We start from the raw sequence: 19108 nt of genomic DNA on the forward strand, positions 1-19108 counted from the left end.
ACAAAATGTTACCTTGTGAGTTTCTGGCTCTTAAATAGGTGAATTATTTCATTGATTCATTATCTAGGCATCTTTCTGTGTCCCTCACTTTTCCTTGTTGTAGAGCCAGAAGGAATCCTTTCAGCACATCCAGTTTTGTTAATGCAACCATGAAAACCGATAGGATCGGACCAATCTAGTGTGTTTGTAGTTACGTCGGGGTGTGGATTTGGGAAGTCTTCCACCGTGCTGCTCTTTCACATGAGCCAGACGAGAGTTTTCCACCCGGACCACCGGATAAATAAGTCCAAATTACCTTGGTCTAAAAGACGCAGCTCTTTCCTGTGGTGTTTAAGGAGGAGTTTTAATATTTATGTACTATGGTTTCATGTGTCTCTCCCCACTTGTCAAAGTAACTTCAAGAACTGTAACTTTTGAAAAGGTTCAACTTCCTGACATCGACAGTATCTCTTAAGTTTGTCTTAGTGCGACATGCTGGAGAGAATGTGCTAGAATTCAATTTGTCTTAGATCCACAGGCTGGAAAGAATGTGACAGACAGTTCAATTTGTCTCCCTCCAGGTCCCACTCTTTGTTTGTTTGTTTTCCAAGCTTTTGCAGGGAGAGGCAGTCATTCTTTTTCCAATTTCCAATTCCTCTCAACCCCCAACTTAGATCTTGCACAGAAAATATTCTGAAGCTTTGTGTCAGAGCTGAGTGCTATCAAAATAGTCCAAGTGAATTATAGGAGATAGCAATATCCGCCAAATAATTTCCAACTACCACCTCGTTAAGCCACTTCTCACCCAGGACCCTCACCCTCCTCTGCACCCATTCCTATTTAGTCTTTCATCTCAGATGGTGGCTCCAATACCAACAGTAACTTGCAAAAGCAAAACATTTAAAACTCAATCAATCACTAGGGAAGCAGGCAGGGTGCAATGAGCCCAGGGAAGCGTTTTGGACACTTTCTCTCTTTCCTTTAAGGCAAGTCTTAATTATTGACATGAACAAAGTCTGTCCTCTGATGGCATTACTTAGCAAAACAAATCAGACCTTGCTCATTCTGCAATTCGTTCAGGTTTCCACATCTGACTTCTAAATGTGGCTTTGTTTCTATTCTCAATAGCAAAGTGATCCATTTCAGTTCTGTGCCTTGCAGATCTTTTGCAGCAGTAACGGAAGCCTCAAACTTTGACGACAACATTACTGAACACTTCCTTTACCTACTTCAGCAGAGCCCAGAAGGTTGATTTGAAAATGAGAGATTTTCTCTCATTTTCCCCTATTGAAACACAGCAGAACTAATCTTCCTGAAATGGCCCTTCCTTCCCCACTTTTCTCGCCCCGCTCTGCAGGAAGTGGCCCTCCGCTGCCCATCAGCCCTCTAGTTCTGCTGGCCCATTAATATTAGCATAACCTGGACTTGCCCTGAGCTCACCTCCCTGCACACAAGGAAGGACCTCCCTCCTGGTCATGTACTTACTTCCTGTTCTCAACAGGTCACCTTCCTGTCCAAGCAAGAACCCTAACTCCAGTGGCACAACTGCCCCCGCCCCTTTACCCCATTTGTCTCCACTTCCTACTAAATAAATGTGCCCCGCAGCCAGGGAGTAGAGAATAGCTCAGTCTCTTCTGCTTGTATTTTGCAGTGGGAGGCTCTGTCCTGGGCAGCCAAGATGAAATGTCCCCTCATTAGGGTTGTAAGGACGGAGCATGGACCTCCCACCCCATGAGTGGCCCATTACTGGGATTACTTCCAGCAAACGACCATTTAGTAACCATCTCTACTCTCTCCCTGACCCAGGCAGCTCCGCACCCTGCCCCCCATTCATATCCTTTCCCACGCTAAAGTGTCTCCTCCCTCACTGGCAGGGATCAAAGCAATGCACCTCTGTCCTTGGGTACTTTTCGTCTTTTACTGTAGGGAACCGGGCAAGGGTAACTTCTACTTTCAGGCCAGAGGTTAGAACGAAGATAAACTTGGGTGGAATGGTGGTTACTACAGGCTGCGAGGAGGAGGGCAAAGGGGACTTACTGCGTACTGGGCACGGAGTTTCTGTTGTTGATACTCAGAACCTTCCAGAGATGGATGTTGATAAAAGCATACCTAAAATTCTCAGCCAAGTGCTTTATGTAGCTAATCAAAAAGGTGACAAATGTTGATGCGTTGATCGATAGAGGTCGCAGTGTGAGACAGGGGTTGAAGAAAATGTTCAGAATGAGATATTTAAGAATTCCTAGAGAATTATATGCTGCTTTGGATCTTTGTGTTTTCATCAATAAAAGTAAAAATAAAAAGAATATGATAAATTTACAGAGGGTTAGAAGGAGACCCACAGGAGTGATTCAAGTATTGGTAAATCTGACCCGTGAAGAAATAAACGTCAAAGAAATTGGAAATACCTGCTATTTTAGGGTGATTTAAAAGAGAACGTCAAATATGCGGCCATTATTGAGGTGACCAAGGGACATGAAGGTGTGTCGTTACATGAGAAACAAAACTTCGGCCTGACTCGACTCCCTCATGTTTGCACGACACAGAACCTGTCATCCGCTGTGGCCGCCACAGCTGTCTAGGGCTCGATAAAAACCGAATCAGAGCCACAGATTATAACTGGAAGGGAATTAAGTCTCAAGACAAACACTAAAGGAATTAAAACACACACACATAAAAGTTCAAGAAATTGAAATTGAAGCTGAAAATGCTAAAAGTTGTAAAAGCACATGAAGAGAAGCTAATCCTTTGGGTGGAGTGGGTCAAACCAAAGGAAATGTGCAGAAAAGGAGAATTAGGAATTTGGGGTGAGTATATAACAAAGACCCCTCAACTGTCAGGTTGACCCATCGGATGGACTCCGTAGGGACGCTGTGGAGTCTTCTCTCAAGAGTTTAACACTAAGGCGGTGGGATGTGGGGGCGGGGCACACACTGCCTTCTTTTTCTGCAATGAAACCCAGCAGTAGACAGTAGGTTCAGGTGACTCAGGGACCTTCTAAGGGGACCAGGAATTCTGACTAGAATTTAAAAGTTACAAGAGGTAACACTGATGCTGAGAGAGAATGGAATGAGGGCGAGAAATCGGTTTCTCTTCCCGGGCACTGAGTCGCAGGGCAGTGGTTTCCCGCCCTCCTTGGTGTCACTGACACGCCTCCCTGATTTTGGCAGTTTGGGAGGGAGCCCCGTGTCCTAGAAAACAGATGAGGATTGGCAGGCCAAAACCATTATCGCTGTCACTTTCTGGAAAGGGAGAAGTGTATATCAGACAGTTCTCTCACAGAAATTTCTAGAGAGACTATTATATTACCTGATACTGGACAACGAATTCTCCAACTATCTAAAACTTCTGTTTTGGAAAATCAACCTGGAATTCTTCCATTAGGTTACAGTTGCAAACAGGAGCAAGCCACCCATGCTCAGGAAGCCTCATCAGGCCGCCCAGCTGTAGCTTTCCAGGGAAGACGGCTAGGGCCAGGCCGAACACGTCTCAGAGTTGGGGGCTGTGATTGAGGCCCCTGAGTGCACAGCTCTGCTAATTTTTGGTGCTAGTCATTCTTCACGCGACCTAGAAGTATGGTTCAGGGTTTTAAAAGCATGGTGCGACTTCTGAGGGCATAATTGCATTCACATCTAGTGTTTGTGCTTTGTCGTCCTGTCTGTAGAATTATTACTTTCATTGCTATTTATCATAGGTAGGAAACACAATCTAATTTAGAAGAAGAAGGTGCATCTAGGATGGTGGTGGTTAGCGGGGGCGGGGGGTGGCACAGCTGACTTCCGGACTAGTTAGCTGTTCTTCAGGTGGCATGGACGTCACCTTGTGTACATCTGGGAACTGACAGGTTTGCTATTGGCAGAGTTCACTTCACCTGTGGGCAGCAAGTTTTCCAATGTGGGGTATTCAGGGTTCCAGGATACCGTTCACATGTCCCGGTGCCTGAAATTCCACCACGGGAGAGTCATTTCTTTTTCTTTGCATTCTTCTCTGTGAAGATTCTGTTTTAACATGCAAATAAGCTGAGGACAACAGTATGTGAATTAACATACTTTGTTAAGTATGTTAACTTTGTTAACATACTTAACTCTGCGTTCCTCCGACGACAGAGCCCTGTGACATTGGCAGAAACATAAAGGCTTTCGTTTCTTTGTGGTTGAGCACCCACTGTGTGCCATGCACTGTGCTCAGTGACATCGTTCCTGGCTCCAGTAGGCCCACAGTCTGACGGGAGAGGCTAGAGATAGGGCTGGGAGCCAGAGGATGGACCTTAGGACAGAGTTCATTGCTGAAGGCTGTGAATGTGGTTCTGGGCTGGGCTCTGAGGGGGAGTGGAGTCTGCCTGCTGGAGAGAGGCGGGGCCAAGGTTACATTGGCATGTTTTCCCTGAGCTCTTCCTGACCCCTGACAGAATGTCCAGGCCTCCTCGTCAGAAGGTCACGGGGTCACAGGACAGAGAAGCCCATGGGTCCCTCCGGAGCTCTCCAGAGCTAGACCTCTGCCCAGAGCCTGGGGCACGCTCTCCAGGCTCCTCAGTTCGGTGCTTTCCGGCAGGTCCAAGGGAAAGGGGAGGGACCCTCAGGACAAACTCAGCCGACCCAGTCATTTTGTGTTGGGAAGGCCTTGCCCTTGGGCCAGCACTCGGCACATTTGGCTAATTCCGTGGTGGAAGGAATCAAAATGGACACCTAGGTATTTGCTGTGTTTTTATCTACACCCACTTGCCTTCACTCAGGGATAACTACACTGACTTTTGGTGTGTTCAGGAGATCCCTCACACTTTTTTCTCAATTCCAGAATTTTTTCCCATGGTTCAGAATACAGATCCTGGGTTCCTATCCTGGCCCAGCCACAAGTGACTCACCCTCTCCCTGCCTCAGTTTCCCTAAATGTAAACGGGGATAGTTACGGTTTCTACTCTGTTGAGGTGTTGTGAGGCTGCAGTGAGTCGGACACAGGAAGTATTTGCAAGGTCAACAGTGAACGTTTAAGAAATGTTGACTCATATTAGTCCACTTAGTGCAGAGCACCTTACCTGAGACAGTCTAAATTAGAAGGTAAGGTAAGTCCTGTCTACCTGAGAGCCAATCAGAGTATAGCAGCCACTTGAAACGTTTACTGAGGACCAGCCAGGTGCCAGTGGGCCTGTGCCGGACACAGCATCCAGTGCAGCCTGGTCCGCCCTCAGGAACCTACAACCTAGAAAACAAGACCCTCAGGTTGACAAACGCTGTCGTTTTTATAGTACTGTCCTACAGTACTGTCCTTTGTATCAGCCGGTGCCTGATACAAAGAGCCGGTCAGGAAACAGTGCTTGCTGGCTGGACTGTTCACTGCCGCCCCAGCAGAGGGGCTCATCTGGTGATACTCTGCTGACCTAGCCGGGGAGGGTGTCTACCTAAGAGGGCTTTCTGCTCCTCCAGAGGCGACAGGTGGTAACCGGCTCTGTGTTCATGTGCTTATGTTAGGTTTGGAGGGGACCAGCCTGTCTACATCAACATCATCAGAGACCCCGTCAACCGCTTCTTATCCAACTACTTTTTCCGTCGATTTGGAGACTGGAGAGGGGAACAGAATCACATGATCCGCACGCCCAGCATGCGGCAGGAGGAGCGCTACCTGGTGAGTCCTGTGGCATCCGAGGGGTGGCCACTCCCCTGCCCTGATGCCCGCCTGTGGCATTCCCAGGGCACCTCCACAGAGCCCCATGTGGCGAGGGTTCTTCCTCGGGGAAGGAGTTCTTCCTCGGGGAACAGTGACAAATTATTCCAGATGGCCCAGATCTTAATGAACGTTTTCAAAGGACTGTTCTCACCTTGTTTTGCTCAGTTTGTCTTTAGAGTTAGCAGTGAGGTCCCGGGGAGAAACGGTCTGTCCTAGGAGGGGCACAGAGCATATTCTCATACCTCATCCCATTCCATTCCCGTGGCAATCCTATGAGGGAGAGGTGTTTCAGGTGAGGACCCTGAGCTTCCAAAAGGATGGGGGGCTTGCCAAAGTCATGCCCCCAGCAAGGCTGGGACTGATGATGGTCTCCGATGATGATGGGGCCTGTTGGCTGCAAGTCCAGGGTTCTTCCCACCGCAGCACACCAAAATCAGGCCATCTCAGTGAGAAATGGGTCGCTTTTTTTGCACTTTGTTTTGGGATCCGCAGCTCCAGGGGGATGCTGGTTTTGACCTCAGTCATTGTTTCCAGAGCACCAGTGGAGTTGGTGACAGAAATAGAGGGTAGACGTGCATCTTTGGGACAAACCCAGAATGGAAAGGGTCACTTATCACCTCTTTGTGACCTAAATTGACAAAAACTTACTGAGTCGCTGAGAGCCTGGTGTTAAGGAGGCTGAAACCCTGGTCTCTGTGGGTGAAGAGCCCTCTGGGGTCACTCGGACCCATGCTGGCACAGACAGAAAGAGAGGAAAGTTATAAAGGAACCCGTGTGCTTGTCCCTTCCCACACTGGAAACTGACACAGCACCTGCTCCCGCTGCTGATGGGGCTGCAGCAGCATCCTGGTAGCTAAAGAAAAGTGGCATTTAGCACAGTTCTGGTACAATGTCAAAACTCCCATTTCCTCACGTACCTTTTAAAAATGTAATAAAAGCATGCATTTGGAGGTAGGAGCATTTGGGATGATGCAGAGAAGTGAAGTGCCCTATCCAGCACTGCACATAGTTTGTGGATGCGCCAAGAGCAGAACCAAGGCCTTTCCCTCACCACTCAGTATTTGCTCAACTACCTAATGCTTCAGTGAAATAATGTGATGGCATATTTTGAAAGTGGTTTTTAGTTTTGATGGCAAAACCCTAATCTTTTTTTAAAAAACTGCATGTTACGAATATGGCTATATATTTTCTATTCAGTGATGAGTATGTATGCAAAGTACAGAACCACTGGCTAGAGGAATAATGTCGACTCAGATGATCTTTATGTTTCTACTGAATCTTGATTAGCATTTCTATCATCTTCTGAAAGCATAGAGCCTATTCCATTTCATCAAAATATATTTGAAAGTTTCTGACTTGATCTTGGTATTGAGAAAGTTAGAACCACGTTTTAGCAGAAGATGCTAGAAATCCTGATCTTCAAATATTCATGTCAGTAAATCCACAGTCGACCAGAGGGTGAAAAGTGAGAAAGTGGGGGGACCATTGGGGATCCAGAATGCCTGAGGGGTGGGGAGAGGCTGTTAATAAGGGGGTCCAGGAAGTCACGGAAGATGTGGCATCTGAGCAAAGATTAGCATGAGAGATGAAGCTGGTGACCAGTTAGCCAGGGGAACACAGCTCCAAGTGCAGCAGGGGCCTGCAGTGGGCACATGACTTGTGTGGCTCATTCAGTGATCAGCCCAGAAAGCAGTATGGCTGGTGTACAGTGGCCGGCGGGGGCATGGAAAGAGGGAAGTGGCAGGAGATGAATTGAGAGAGGGGAGGGCTGGAGGCAATGGGCCACGTGAGGCCCTGGGAGGCAGTGCAGTTACTCTGAGCTGGGAAGTAACATGAATGACCCCGAACTGAACACACCTTAGTCAGTGATTCTTTCTCCTGAATCTCCACTAGAAAGCGGAGCCTTTCTCGCAGCAGGAAATGCCTCATTCCATCCTGCTCAGCAATCCTCCCCTTCTTCCAGGGAGTGGGGACTACTCTTTCCTTCTCTAGACCTGTAAGTCGCTGACACCTGCATGCTTGTCCTGGAAGTCTCAGGAGGCTCCTCACATTCGAAGTTTCCAGGGGGCTCCATAGAAACTGTAAATTGTGGGATGGAGACCCCAGGGTTGTACATGTACCACACAACCCACACAGCTGTACAGGAGGTCCTGATCCTCTCCTCCTGAGCTCCCACTGTGTTCTGTGCTGGCCATGTCGTTTCTCTGGGTGATAGAATGTCTTACGTTCTTTCCTCTCCCCTCAACAGTCTATAAGCTCTTAGGGGACAAGATAGGATCAGAGTTCCATCTATGTCCCTGGTACCCAGATGAGGGGCTGAAATACTGGAGACCTCAATAGCACTCTACTTAAGAAATTAAATAAACAACAACTGAGTATTAATGTAGGAGTTGGGGGGAGTTCTCTAGGTTTTTCTACCCTGTCCAGTTTTGTCATCCTGTAAATCACTCCATGTAACGTAGCCTTCACCCACTCACACAAACAAGAAGTTGTAGTCATTAGTGAGAAAAGTTGTAAACAGAAGAGCAAAAATAATGGGTTAGATTTTTTTTTCAAAAGCCCATAGAGTGTTGAAAGTTAGCACGGGAGGCGAGTCTTATATTTTTGAGGAGCTGGTAGCAGCCTTTCTGGTGTGATTTGAGAGATTCCAGGGAAATTTCCCCACCTGGCATCCTACCCTTAAAGAGATCAGCAGGGGCCCCCTTTCTGAATGTAAGCACTGTGTCCTGGAAGGGCCTATGTCAGTGGAGCTCATCAGATCCTTCCTTGGCAAGGCTCAGCAGGAGAGCAGTGGGCTCTCCAAAGCCGCAAAGGGAGGCATCAGGGAGCAGGGAGTGCAGAGGGGGGCCCGAGGGACACGTGACTCCTTTATAGTCTGGCCCCAGCCTGACCCTGTTAGGAAGCTGTTTTCTTGTTCAAAGGATAGTTTGTTTATTTGGAAGAAGAAGGTCTATTGCCTTTTTTTTTTTTAAATAGATAAAACTTTTTATTTCATCTCTTTGGCCCTTGAAATAAAACTGCCCCCTTTCAGAGCCTGTCCTCATTTTGGCAAGCCTGGGTGGTCAGTTGTTTGCCTCAAAAGAGGGTGTTGTTTGTGTCTCTGTGGGGTGCAGGGCAGCTGTGAGGAGACCACCGTCCCCTCCCCTCCATGAGGCCCTGCTGAGGGTGGAGGGCTGAGAGGGGACCTGCAGGACGTGCCCTCTCCCAAGAAGGCAGGCATGGCAGACCACGCCCTCCGGGGACCTTGCCACAAGGCCCCTCCCTGCACACCGCAGGCACACAGTCACGGGGGCTGGCCCGAAACAGGCCTACTGACAGACTCACATGATCCCACATCACAGCGCCCTGAAGCCACTTGCTATATCCAGTTGCCAAAAATCAGGCAATTCTGCTCCTGGCCCTGAGCCTCACAGAGCTGCTTAGCATACAGCTGAGAGAGGGCCAGGGCCTCTGAGTTCGCTCTGGGAGGAAGGGGGGAGGGGGAACAGCATCATCGCACGATGCTGGGTGGTTTGGAAGAACATGGAAAAGGGTAAAGGGATCCTAGGGTTTGCAGGTCTCTGGAGGTCATGAAGAAACTCATCTCACAGGTGCAGGGATGGGGCCTGGGTTGAGCGGTGGCCTCAGGGCCCCACAGGAGTGGAAGCTAGGCCTCCTGATTCTACAACTGTACTGTTTGGTCACTTGGGCTTTATGTCTTACTTCCTGAATGGTAAAGGGAGACGAGGACTGGGCCAAGTTCCATGCTTTTTGAGCAAAACCATTTTGTCTGACATTGTACATGCCTAGTAGCTATTATAGCAATTGTTTTTTCCAAGTATGCAAGCATCTTATATAAGCTATTCCCTATATTTTATGGGAACACTTAGATATTCTAAAAGTGTCCATTTCTTTCCAAACCATTCTTCATTTGTATTTACCAAAAAAATAATCTTAAGATGAATTATCGCCAGAATAGGTACTGATTCAACTTATAGTGGCCACACTGTGAAAAGACTCATTTTCTCTCTGTTCAGAGCCAGAAAGTCGGCTCCCAGGTGCCGAGGCGGTGGCCTCCTTAGCGGGTTTGAGAACCACCAGGTGAGGCAGACCCAAGCGCAGGCACACTTGGAGGCATCCCAGCCCGTGAGCCTCCTCTCCAGCTGGAGTCCAGGCGCCTTTATTTCCAGGCCTGAGAAATACCTGGCACACAGAACCTAGCTGATGAAAGAATGAATGACTGCTAATGAAAAGCAACTGTGGTGATTTATGAGCGAGGGAGAGCATCTCGTTCCTGCTGAAGCCACTGCCGTTTCCCGCCCCTGAGTTTCCCTGACGGTGGATTTCTCACAGTGCCATTTCCACACGGGCAGTTGGTTACATGTGTGTGATTGGGGCTAGGGGTTCACCTGAAACCCCCGCCTTAGGAAACAAATGCTCAGCAATGTCAAGTTGGGCTCCTTACCTGAACCTATTGCCACTTCCCTAGACGACCTCCACGGGAAGGGCAGGAAGAGAGGGTAGGAAAATTTTTCCAGAAAGAAAACTGCCGCGGTGATACTATTTATTAAGCTTGGCTATGAAGATGGAAAGTAATGCATGTTTGAAAGAAAAGATGCGTAATTTACAGCTTCTTAATTTACAAAGAATTCAGTGAATCATGTTGGCCCACTGGATTCTGGAGAAGCTTGAAAACTGTCCAGAGCAGGAAAGGTTTTCAGAAGCCTATGCATTTCCATCTGCTTGTAAGTTTTGGACCTTGAATGTTCTTTTGCTGTGGAAGTATGTATGTGAAATACTCATTTCTGGAAATTTCCACTGTTCTGACCAGCTGAGGCTGTCCTGTGAATGAAAGCTCAGGCTTTGCTTGTCTCTAATGTACCATTTTTGATTAAGAAAACAAACAAGAGATTTGGGTCATCTGCTCGTTTAAGTAAATATCTGTGTTTTCCAAATCTTCAAAGGTGAAAAGGTAATGTTCTTTGTCTCCAACTAGTTCACATTTGGTTGATGGTTGGGGGCTGAGACAGTGGTCTGGGACGCGGTGTGCTTATATTCCCTTCTCTGCTGCCCCAGGTGGGTGACTTGGCCAGTGACTCAGCCTCTACGAACCTTCCTTTCCTTGTCTGTGCAATGGGCCCATATTACCTCTGTCATAGGGGTGACAGGAGAATAAGCTGAACACTCTACACAGACGTGCTCTGAAAGCCAAAACTCTCCCGGATGTGTTTTGGCACAATGCTTTCATCCTCGACTTTGTCAGTGGCTCCAAATGACCTAAAGGGACCATTTTGCCTATGGAGGGTGGGGGGGTCTTCTCTTCGCTGGGGAGCCAGCAGGAGCTGTTCTTCCCATGTGGCTCAGGCCGTGTTGGACCCTGTCCTGAACCTCAGCTCCACCTTTGCTGAGGTCTCCACTGGCCCCACTAGACCCCATCCCATGGGAATTCATTTCCAAGGAAACTGCTTCTCTTTGTGTTCCCAACAGCTGGAGATCGTTTTGATCCCAGCCTGCTGGCATGCCTTTGTCCTGCGTGTATTTACTTGGAAACCTAAGCTGGTGTAGGCGCAGTAAAGCTGCAGAAGTCACACAGACTCGCCCCCGGGGGTGGGGGAAAACGGTGCGCAGGGGCTAGAATGCTCTGACGTGCTAGGCAAGCTCTGCAGAGGACAAAGGAGCCCCCACTGGAGAGAAATGTGTTTGAGATTTATATTCCTGAGGTGTGCTGAAAGCAGCATTATAGGTGTTTTTAGAAGCAAGGAACACTTTGGGGTTTAGCAATATGTGCAAGTATCCTGGGAGCTTCCAGCGAACAGAGAAGGTGATGGGTGTAGCAGGAAGAGAGGCTGGAGAAGCTCAGGACACAACAAAGAGATTTGGGAGAAAAGGAGAGGCCATGAGACAGTGGCAAGCTCAGTGAGGAGAGAACAGAGCGCTACCCGCCACCATGTGTGTGGCATGTCGTGGATTAGCGTGCCATCCCCATCTTAGCTCATTCACCTTCCCATACTTCACCTTCGCTGGTACAGGTATTACAGCTGATTCCTTTTTGGAGGCAAGAGGGGAAGACCCATGTCTTTGTTGTGTGGGGTGGTTGACAGAATTTGCATCCTACAGTTGTAGGACTGACATCCTATGTTCTTGCTGGTCATCTGCTGAGCGCAATTCCCATTTTCTAGAGGCATCTACATTCCTTAAAATGTGCCCCCTCCTCCGCCTTCAAGCAACCAGGGGTGGGTTGAGTCCCACAGGCTTCACATCTTCCCTCCTACTTCTTTTATCTCACATCCCTAACCCAGGTGAGAAGGGCCCTCCACTTCTAAGGAATTCTGTGCTTAGATTGGGCCTCCCTGGTAACCCAGAATACATTCCCCATTTCAAAGATGGTACCCTTCATCACATCTACAGAATTCCTTTTGCCATGCAAAGTACTGTATTTACACATCGCAGGGGTAAGGGTATGGACATCTCTGGGGTCCATTATCTGCCTGCCATGGTGTCACCGGGGACTGCTTCCTCCACAGGGACTGAGGGGACTGTGGATGAGAGTGGTGTGAGCATGACAGGCATTTTGAACTTGGCCTGGTCTATCCACACACAGATGGAGAGCCCACATCTTCTTCCCACTATGCCATGCTGCTGTACAGTGGCACCAAATTGTGGCTTGCCTGTCCCTGCTCTGCAAAACCAAGTGGCCACTCATGCATTTGCTTTTTTCTCCTTCTACTAGTGACTCATTCATTCATCCATCCTTTCATTCACCATTCATTCATTCACTAAATATGGATTTAGTGCTTTCTGTGTGGCAGACACTGTAGGAGGACCTGGAGATAAAATATTGAACAAATGTAGATTCTGGATCTGTCCTCATAGAGCGCAAACAAGCATTAACCCCCAAACCACACAAATACATGTGAAACAGAAACTGCGCCACACCCTATACAGCAGACAGATGTGGCACTGTCCGGGCATAGAATGGGACAGTTGGCAAGTCTGTGGGTCAGAGACGTGATAGTTGAACCAAGATCTAAAGGACAGAAGAGGAGGAAGAACATCCAGACATAGGGAACCACACATCCAAAGGGCCTGTGGCAGGAGGGAGCACAGTGAGTACGGGGAGAAGAGCCAGGGAAGTTGACACAGGATGAGCAGAAGGAGAAGGAAAGAGCTGAGTGCCGTGGGTAGACAGGGCTCAGGCGAGCCTCCCAGGTCCTGTTAAGGAGCACTGGGGAGGCCCTAAAGGATTTAAAACAAGGGGGCACATTTACATGGGATCCTCAAACTTTCACATTTTGAAAACAATGCTTCAGCTACAACATACAGGGCGGAGAAGGACTCCAGTTATGTGTGGATGGCCGATTAATTGGAGCCTACTGCTGTGATCCCAGCTCAAGATAAGTCAGGGGGCCCAGTTTATGGAGCACTGACCTTGTTCCAGGAGCAGCTCTGGGTGGGGGCAGAGCAGGGGTGAGGGAGCATTTACAAACAAGTGTAAGACCCCTCGCTGCCGTGCTAGTGGCTAACCACCTGGCTAGCTACAGGAGACCCATACTCGAGAGGCCAAACCCAACAAGGAGAGGGCTGATGGCTCTGTTGGTTGAGGGGCATGTTGAATTAGCAAAACAATAAGTAAAGTAAAATAAATGATGCAGACACTTACAACCTGAGAATTCAGGTGAGGAAAGAAATCAGTGGGAGTTGGGGGCCTCGGGGCAGGTTTCCTAGTCCAGGTGGGAGCTCAGTCTTTACAGATGATGCAGATGAAGGCACGGGTCAGGGTCCAGAGGACCCAGTAAGCGGAGTGTCTGGGCAAAAGCCTGAGTGACCCAGCTCGCTCTACGGCGAACAGCCCAGCTTGGCTGGAACAGAGGGTTTAGGGCAGCCAGGAGCTTTGGGGCGGTGAAGCAATTCTCCAGATGTCCTGAGGAGGGGAAGCAACAGTACTCCCGCTGGCTGCCAAATCTAGTTTGCCTGGCCTGCTTTCTCTGCAGAAGGTCCTGTCAGGGGCATCAAACCCTAGGGCTGCAGAGCGGGGCCAGGTGCATCCTGCTGGCGGCCACCTGTCAGCTGAGCTCATCTTCCCGGGACCCCGCCCCTCACTGTGAGTCAGTGGCCTGGCTGCAGCTGCCTCCTCGCTGGGACTCAGCTGGGACGGTGGCTCCTATTTACCAAGGCGGTGGTGCTGCTGCTCACACTGGCAGCTCAGGGAATCACCGTGTGTGTGTGGGCGGGGGGGGAACGGGGGGAGGCTTTAAAAACTACAAATGACTGCGTCCCACACCCAAATATTCTGGAACAAGTGGTCAAGTGTACAGCCTGGGCTCTGAGGGTTTTTTAAAAGCTCCTGAAGTGATGCCAGCGTGTAGGTAAGGTGGAGGACTACTGAGGAGTAACACAATCGGTTCTGGGCTGTGTTAGCAGGAACTGTTGTCACGGACGGGCACAGCTCCTGAATACCTTCCAGAAGCTTACTTCCTGTATCCTCTGCCCATTTGGGAGAAGCTATATTTGCTTTTCTATGTGTTAGGCTTTTAATAGGCATGTGCAAATAGATGTCACTAAAGAAGTTTGAAGATATAATGTACGATTTCTTGTATTTATAAATACTCCACACATGTCTTAAGTGAGGTTTTCTTCTAAATTGAAGTGGGTAATATTTATTCTTCAGAAACCAAAGAGTGTATTACACTGTACAGTTAAGATCTCACTTTAGGAAGCTGTGCTTTTGGCAATAAACCAGAGAGTGAGCACTTCACTACATAAAATATTTCAGCATGAGGCCATATTTTTATTTGGTCGATGAGGCATTTGGAATCTATTTGCCATCTCTTCCAAGAGACATGTGTCTCTCTTTAAATGCAGGCCAGTTCATACACGTACATATAAATGCTCAATCAAAAGACACAGGTGAATAGAACTACGTTTTACATTTCCTGCAGCCAGGAAATGTTCTTTAAAATAATGTTCTTTAAATGTAGTCAGAGAGCTTGCTTACCAAGACGCTATGAAGTTTTACATAAAGTGCAAAACTAAAGACTTTATTTATATAGGTTAAAATTTTGAATTTCAACCTCTATAAAACCTATACTTGTTTTTCAAAGCCTGGCATACCTCTACCGTTGTCCTCAATTTGCTTTGCCAAGTGGTAATTTTTTCCCCCTCCGCTCAACTGTTTAGCATACACAGCAAAAATTCCCCAAAGGCAGAATGACCTCCAAACATGTTCTCAAAAATATTTTGCAAAGTCTGAAGACAGACAGGAAAAGTAAGTGTAAGACATCTGAGAGATTTATTGGAATCTCAGCTTGAGTTCTAATTGCAAGTACTTATGAAAATGTCAATATTAACATGAAAAAGCTGGCAGTTTTTCTACCAAATGTAAATTGGATTAGGTGCGCGTAATTGGAAAACTGCTTGCTTCTCTCAGGCTCTCACAAAACAAGCCTCAGATCTGTTAGCTACAGCAGCCTTGCCCTCTAATGGCTGGAAATTGAAGGGCAAGACTAAGTCCTTTTTTTCCCCTCGCTTTCTTGACATACATCCCCGTATGACTGAATACTTTTGACTACAAGGAGGAAGGAAACTAAGAAGAGGGAATGGCCGACCGTCTGTCACCACAGTAAAGCACAGAGCACAGAGTAGATGTTAGCAGGACCACATCCTTAAAGGCAACCGCTGGATGGGAGTTGAGGGATGGGGAGCCCAAAGCATGTGGGGTGCCTTGGAGATGCAGGGCCATCTCCCACAGAAAGAGGTGTGATAGACACCTGGTCTCCTGAAACGCTCATCGTAATAGTTAAAAATGTAACTGCCTGCAAGAGTTACAGAATAACAAGCCTGCAAATTGGGATGGTCCTGGTGCACAATCGGCTCCTTTTGCAGAGCGCACTTAGCACACCACTTGAGTTCCCTTTCATGATTCACTAATGAGTGTCACAGACATGTGGTTGGCAGGAATTTAATGAGAATTTCGATTTTATCCCATGTGACATTGTCATTGATCTTCTAGGAAAGCAGCCAGGAATGAATGGGACAACCCACTCCAGAATTGTGCAGCCTCTAGGCACGGGCCCTTTTTCTCTGACCCTAAACCCTATTCGTGGTTGAAGGAAAGAATTGTAACCAAAGCCTACTCAATTGCATGACAAATAAGGCTTTGACAAATAGCTCAGCTCAGCATTTCATATTGCAAAGTTAAAGCCTCCACACATGACACACATGGAATTGTGTCAACATTCAGCTGAATGTTTCTATATTCCTTTCCTATTAAAGAGGAAGGTAGCCCTGGTGTGACCTTAATGATGAGATGGCTGCTCCTTGGCCACCCTACAAACTTAAACAATCACTTCCAGTTTTCGAAATAAGCTAACTGCTTGGAGGCTTAGAGAAAGAATCGGCAGATGTGTAAAACAAAGTTACCAAGTTCAGTAAGAGATGGAAGAAACGTCGATGACAGTAAATCTGAGATATTATGAAAGCATTCCCTACCTGACCACAGGGGTAAAAACCCTGCAAGATTAACAGAAGCTACCTAAAGCCAGGCAGAAAGGCTAGCCTTAACCAGCTTTGATTACTGCTAATCTTTATTTCTGCAGGTAATTAGGGCTCCTTGTGGATTATATTTATTTTTTACTTGTTAATATATTGCTTCGTAAGTCCTTCAAATTATTTCATGTTTGTATAGGTCTTACATTCTTAACTAAAATGTAATTCTCCCCAGTGATAGGACCTGATCTTTCATGACCTTAGCCCCCCTCACTGTTCCCTGGGCAACCCCCAGCCCAGCCTCCCGCAGCAAAGTAGACAGAGCATCAGTGATGTTTGCCTCTTCTCCCCACTTGCATGTACCACTTCGGTGTAGTTTGAACACCTACTATGTGCCAGGTACTGCTCTGGGAACAGCTTTGGTAAGGTGGGCCTATGTTCCTGCTTCCTACCTCTAGCACACACAGAGAAATCCATCTGTTCCTGTGTTGTGTTATCAGTGAGTGGTACCCACCCCGGTCTGTCGCCTAGACTCTGAAGTCATCCCTGCCTGCCATCTCTCCCCAACCATCCTAGCTAGCATCTTAGCCCGGAGTCCTCCTGAAAGCAGAGCCTGAGGCAAGGGTTCTGGTAAAGGGCGTTGGAATTTGGACAGTGATCCCAGAAATGGAGGACCAGAGAGAGAAACAGGAAGATGATGAAGAGGGTGTCTGCACATTGGTCACTCCTGGGAACTAAGACCCAAGCTTGGTAGGGCTCTCTGAGGACAGTGTAGGGTTCGCCCAGGACACTTATCCTTCGTCTCCTCCCTTGTTGTCCAGCTTACCCCACAAAACTGTGTCTCCCTGTCATCTGGACTGTGCACACGTGTGTGCCACATGGCTTCCTATGGGTGTCACACTGGGAACGGGAAGCAAGGGGTGTGTCCAGCTGCCTAGGCAGGGTTGCTCTCAGGCTACTTCTGTGAGAATCTTGTGGCTGAGGCCATGGCTGGAGTAGAAAGCGGCCAAGAGCATGTGAGGCAGGACATGAGAGCGCCCAGCTGCAAACTTGTTGCTTCTGTCCCCTTAACTTCTCTCAGATCAATCAATCCCTGTCAGTGGTCATCAATAAAGGTCTCATCACTTTTTACTCAGATACCTGCAAAAGCCGCGTACACGATCAACCGGACTCCAGTTCATCTTCTTCCTATCCATTGTCAAGGCGCCCAGTGGGCAGACCTGACATTGTCATTCACTGCTTAAAACTCTTATTTCTCTTCCCGAGATGAAATGTAAGCTATTGATATTATTATGATAGTATCGCTGTCATTTGGTCAAAACACATACAACTATGAATCTACAATGATCTCAATAAAAAGTTCAATTAAAATGAGAATCATGCCCTGGCTGGTGTGGCTCAGTGGATTGAGCACTGGCCTGCAAACCGAAAGGTCGCTGGTTTGATTCCCAGTCAGGGCACAGGCCTGGGTTGCAGGCCAGGTCTCCAGTTGGGGGAATGTGAGAGGCAACTGATCAATGTATCTCTCACACATTGATGTTTCTCTTCCTCTCTCCCTCCCTCCCCCTCTCTCTAAAAGTAAATAAATAAAATCTTTTTTTAAAACAATGAGAATCACAAATGCAATAGAAGAGGGATTGGTTAATCAATGAATAGAGTTGGAAAAATGGAAATGGGAAGGCACCTCTTCTAGAAAGAAGATGTGAGAAGCTTGCTTTGATGAGCATGTGTTGGAGAAAGCAGTGAGACAGGCTGGAGGGGTGAGTCCAGATTACGGAGAGGCTCGAGGGCCACAGAAAGAACTTGAGAACTCGTCACAGAAGGCACGAGACACCAAGCCTCTTGAGCAAGGAATTGAATGACATTATGAAGTGTATTACTCTTAGAAAGATCTTCTTTACTTTGAAACTATTTTTTAAAACTTTCTCCATGGTGTCTTCCAGGGTGTTATGTTATAATTCATACTGTTTAAATTAAAATATTTGATCCATCTGAAATTTATCTTGCTGTCCAGAATCCATTTTTCCCAGATGGCTAACAAATTATTCCAACAACGTTTCTAGAATAATTCATCTTTTCAACACTAAAGTGTCATTTTTATTATGTAATAAATCCCTATTTTTAGAGGGATCTCTTTTTTGACTATTTTGTTCCTTTGATCTGTGTCTTTCAGTACATAGCATATTACATATTAAATATGTATTATTAAATGTGTGTGTTTGCATATGTATAAACTAATATATAATTATTATACATTTTATATAATGTACAATAATATAAGTAATACAATGTGCAATACACAATAACTATTATATAATATCTATTTTATTACTTGGTAGGATCTAATCTCTTCTTATTAATCTTTTCCCCCAATTTTCCTAGCTCTTTGTCTTTGTTAATTTTTCAAAGAAACTTAAAACCCCTGCTCGTTCAGTTCCCCTCTCCCCCACATACATACCCAGAAAACCCTACTGCTATTTATTGGATTTATAGTAAATTTTAGATTAACACAGGGAGAATGGGCATGTGTATGTTGTATCATATTATTTGAAAATGTATTTTGCTTCCACTTATTTCTGTTATATCTTTTGAGAGTATTTTAAAGTTTTCTTCATTTAGGGATTACAGAGTTCTTAAGTTTGCTTGTAGGTATTTTATCTTTTTGTTGTTTTGCTATTATTGCATATTAGTATACTGTTATTAATTTCTGTATATATTTTTTAATATTTTATTTATTTATTTTTGAGAGAGAGGGGAAGAGAGGGAGAAAGAAAGGAAGAGAAACATCAATGTGTGGTTGCCTCTCACATGCCCCCAACTGGAAACCTAGCCTGAAACCCAGGCATGTGCCCTGACTGGGAATCGAACTGGTGATCCTTTGGTTCACAGGCCCATGCTCAATCCACTGAGCCACACCAGCCAGGGCAATTTCTGTATGTACTTTTTAACTCAGCCGCCTTACTGAATTCTCTTACTGATTGTCTGTAGATTTTCAGGAGATTCTTTT

General features: G+C 46.8%; 1 protein-coding gene across 3 annotated transcripts in view; it reads left to right on the forward strand.

Annotated features, from left to right (window-relative positions):
- Nucleotides 1-19108, forward strand: part of UST (uronyl 2-sulfotransferase) — a 281093-nt gene that overhangs the window by 175788 nt on the left and 86197 nt on the right. For all 3 annotated transcript variants that reach the window (XM_045188889.3, XM_024551949.4, XM_045188888.3), the window contains exon 5: nucleotides 5442-5595. In XM_045188889.3, coding sequence (XP_045044824.1) covers nucleotides 5442-5595 — 154 coding nt within the window. The remainder of the gene's footprint in view (nucleotides 1-5441; nucleotides 5596-19108) is intronic.

This window comes from Desmodus rotundus, chromosome 11 (assembly GCF_022682495.2).
Source record: "Desmodus rotundus isolate HL8 chromosome 11, HLdesRot8A.1, whole genome shotgun sequence".
Classification (NCBI taxonomy): Eukaryota; Metazoa; Chordata; class Mammalia; order Chiroptera; family Phyllostomidae; genus Desmodus; species Desmodus rotundus.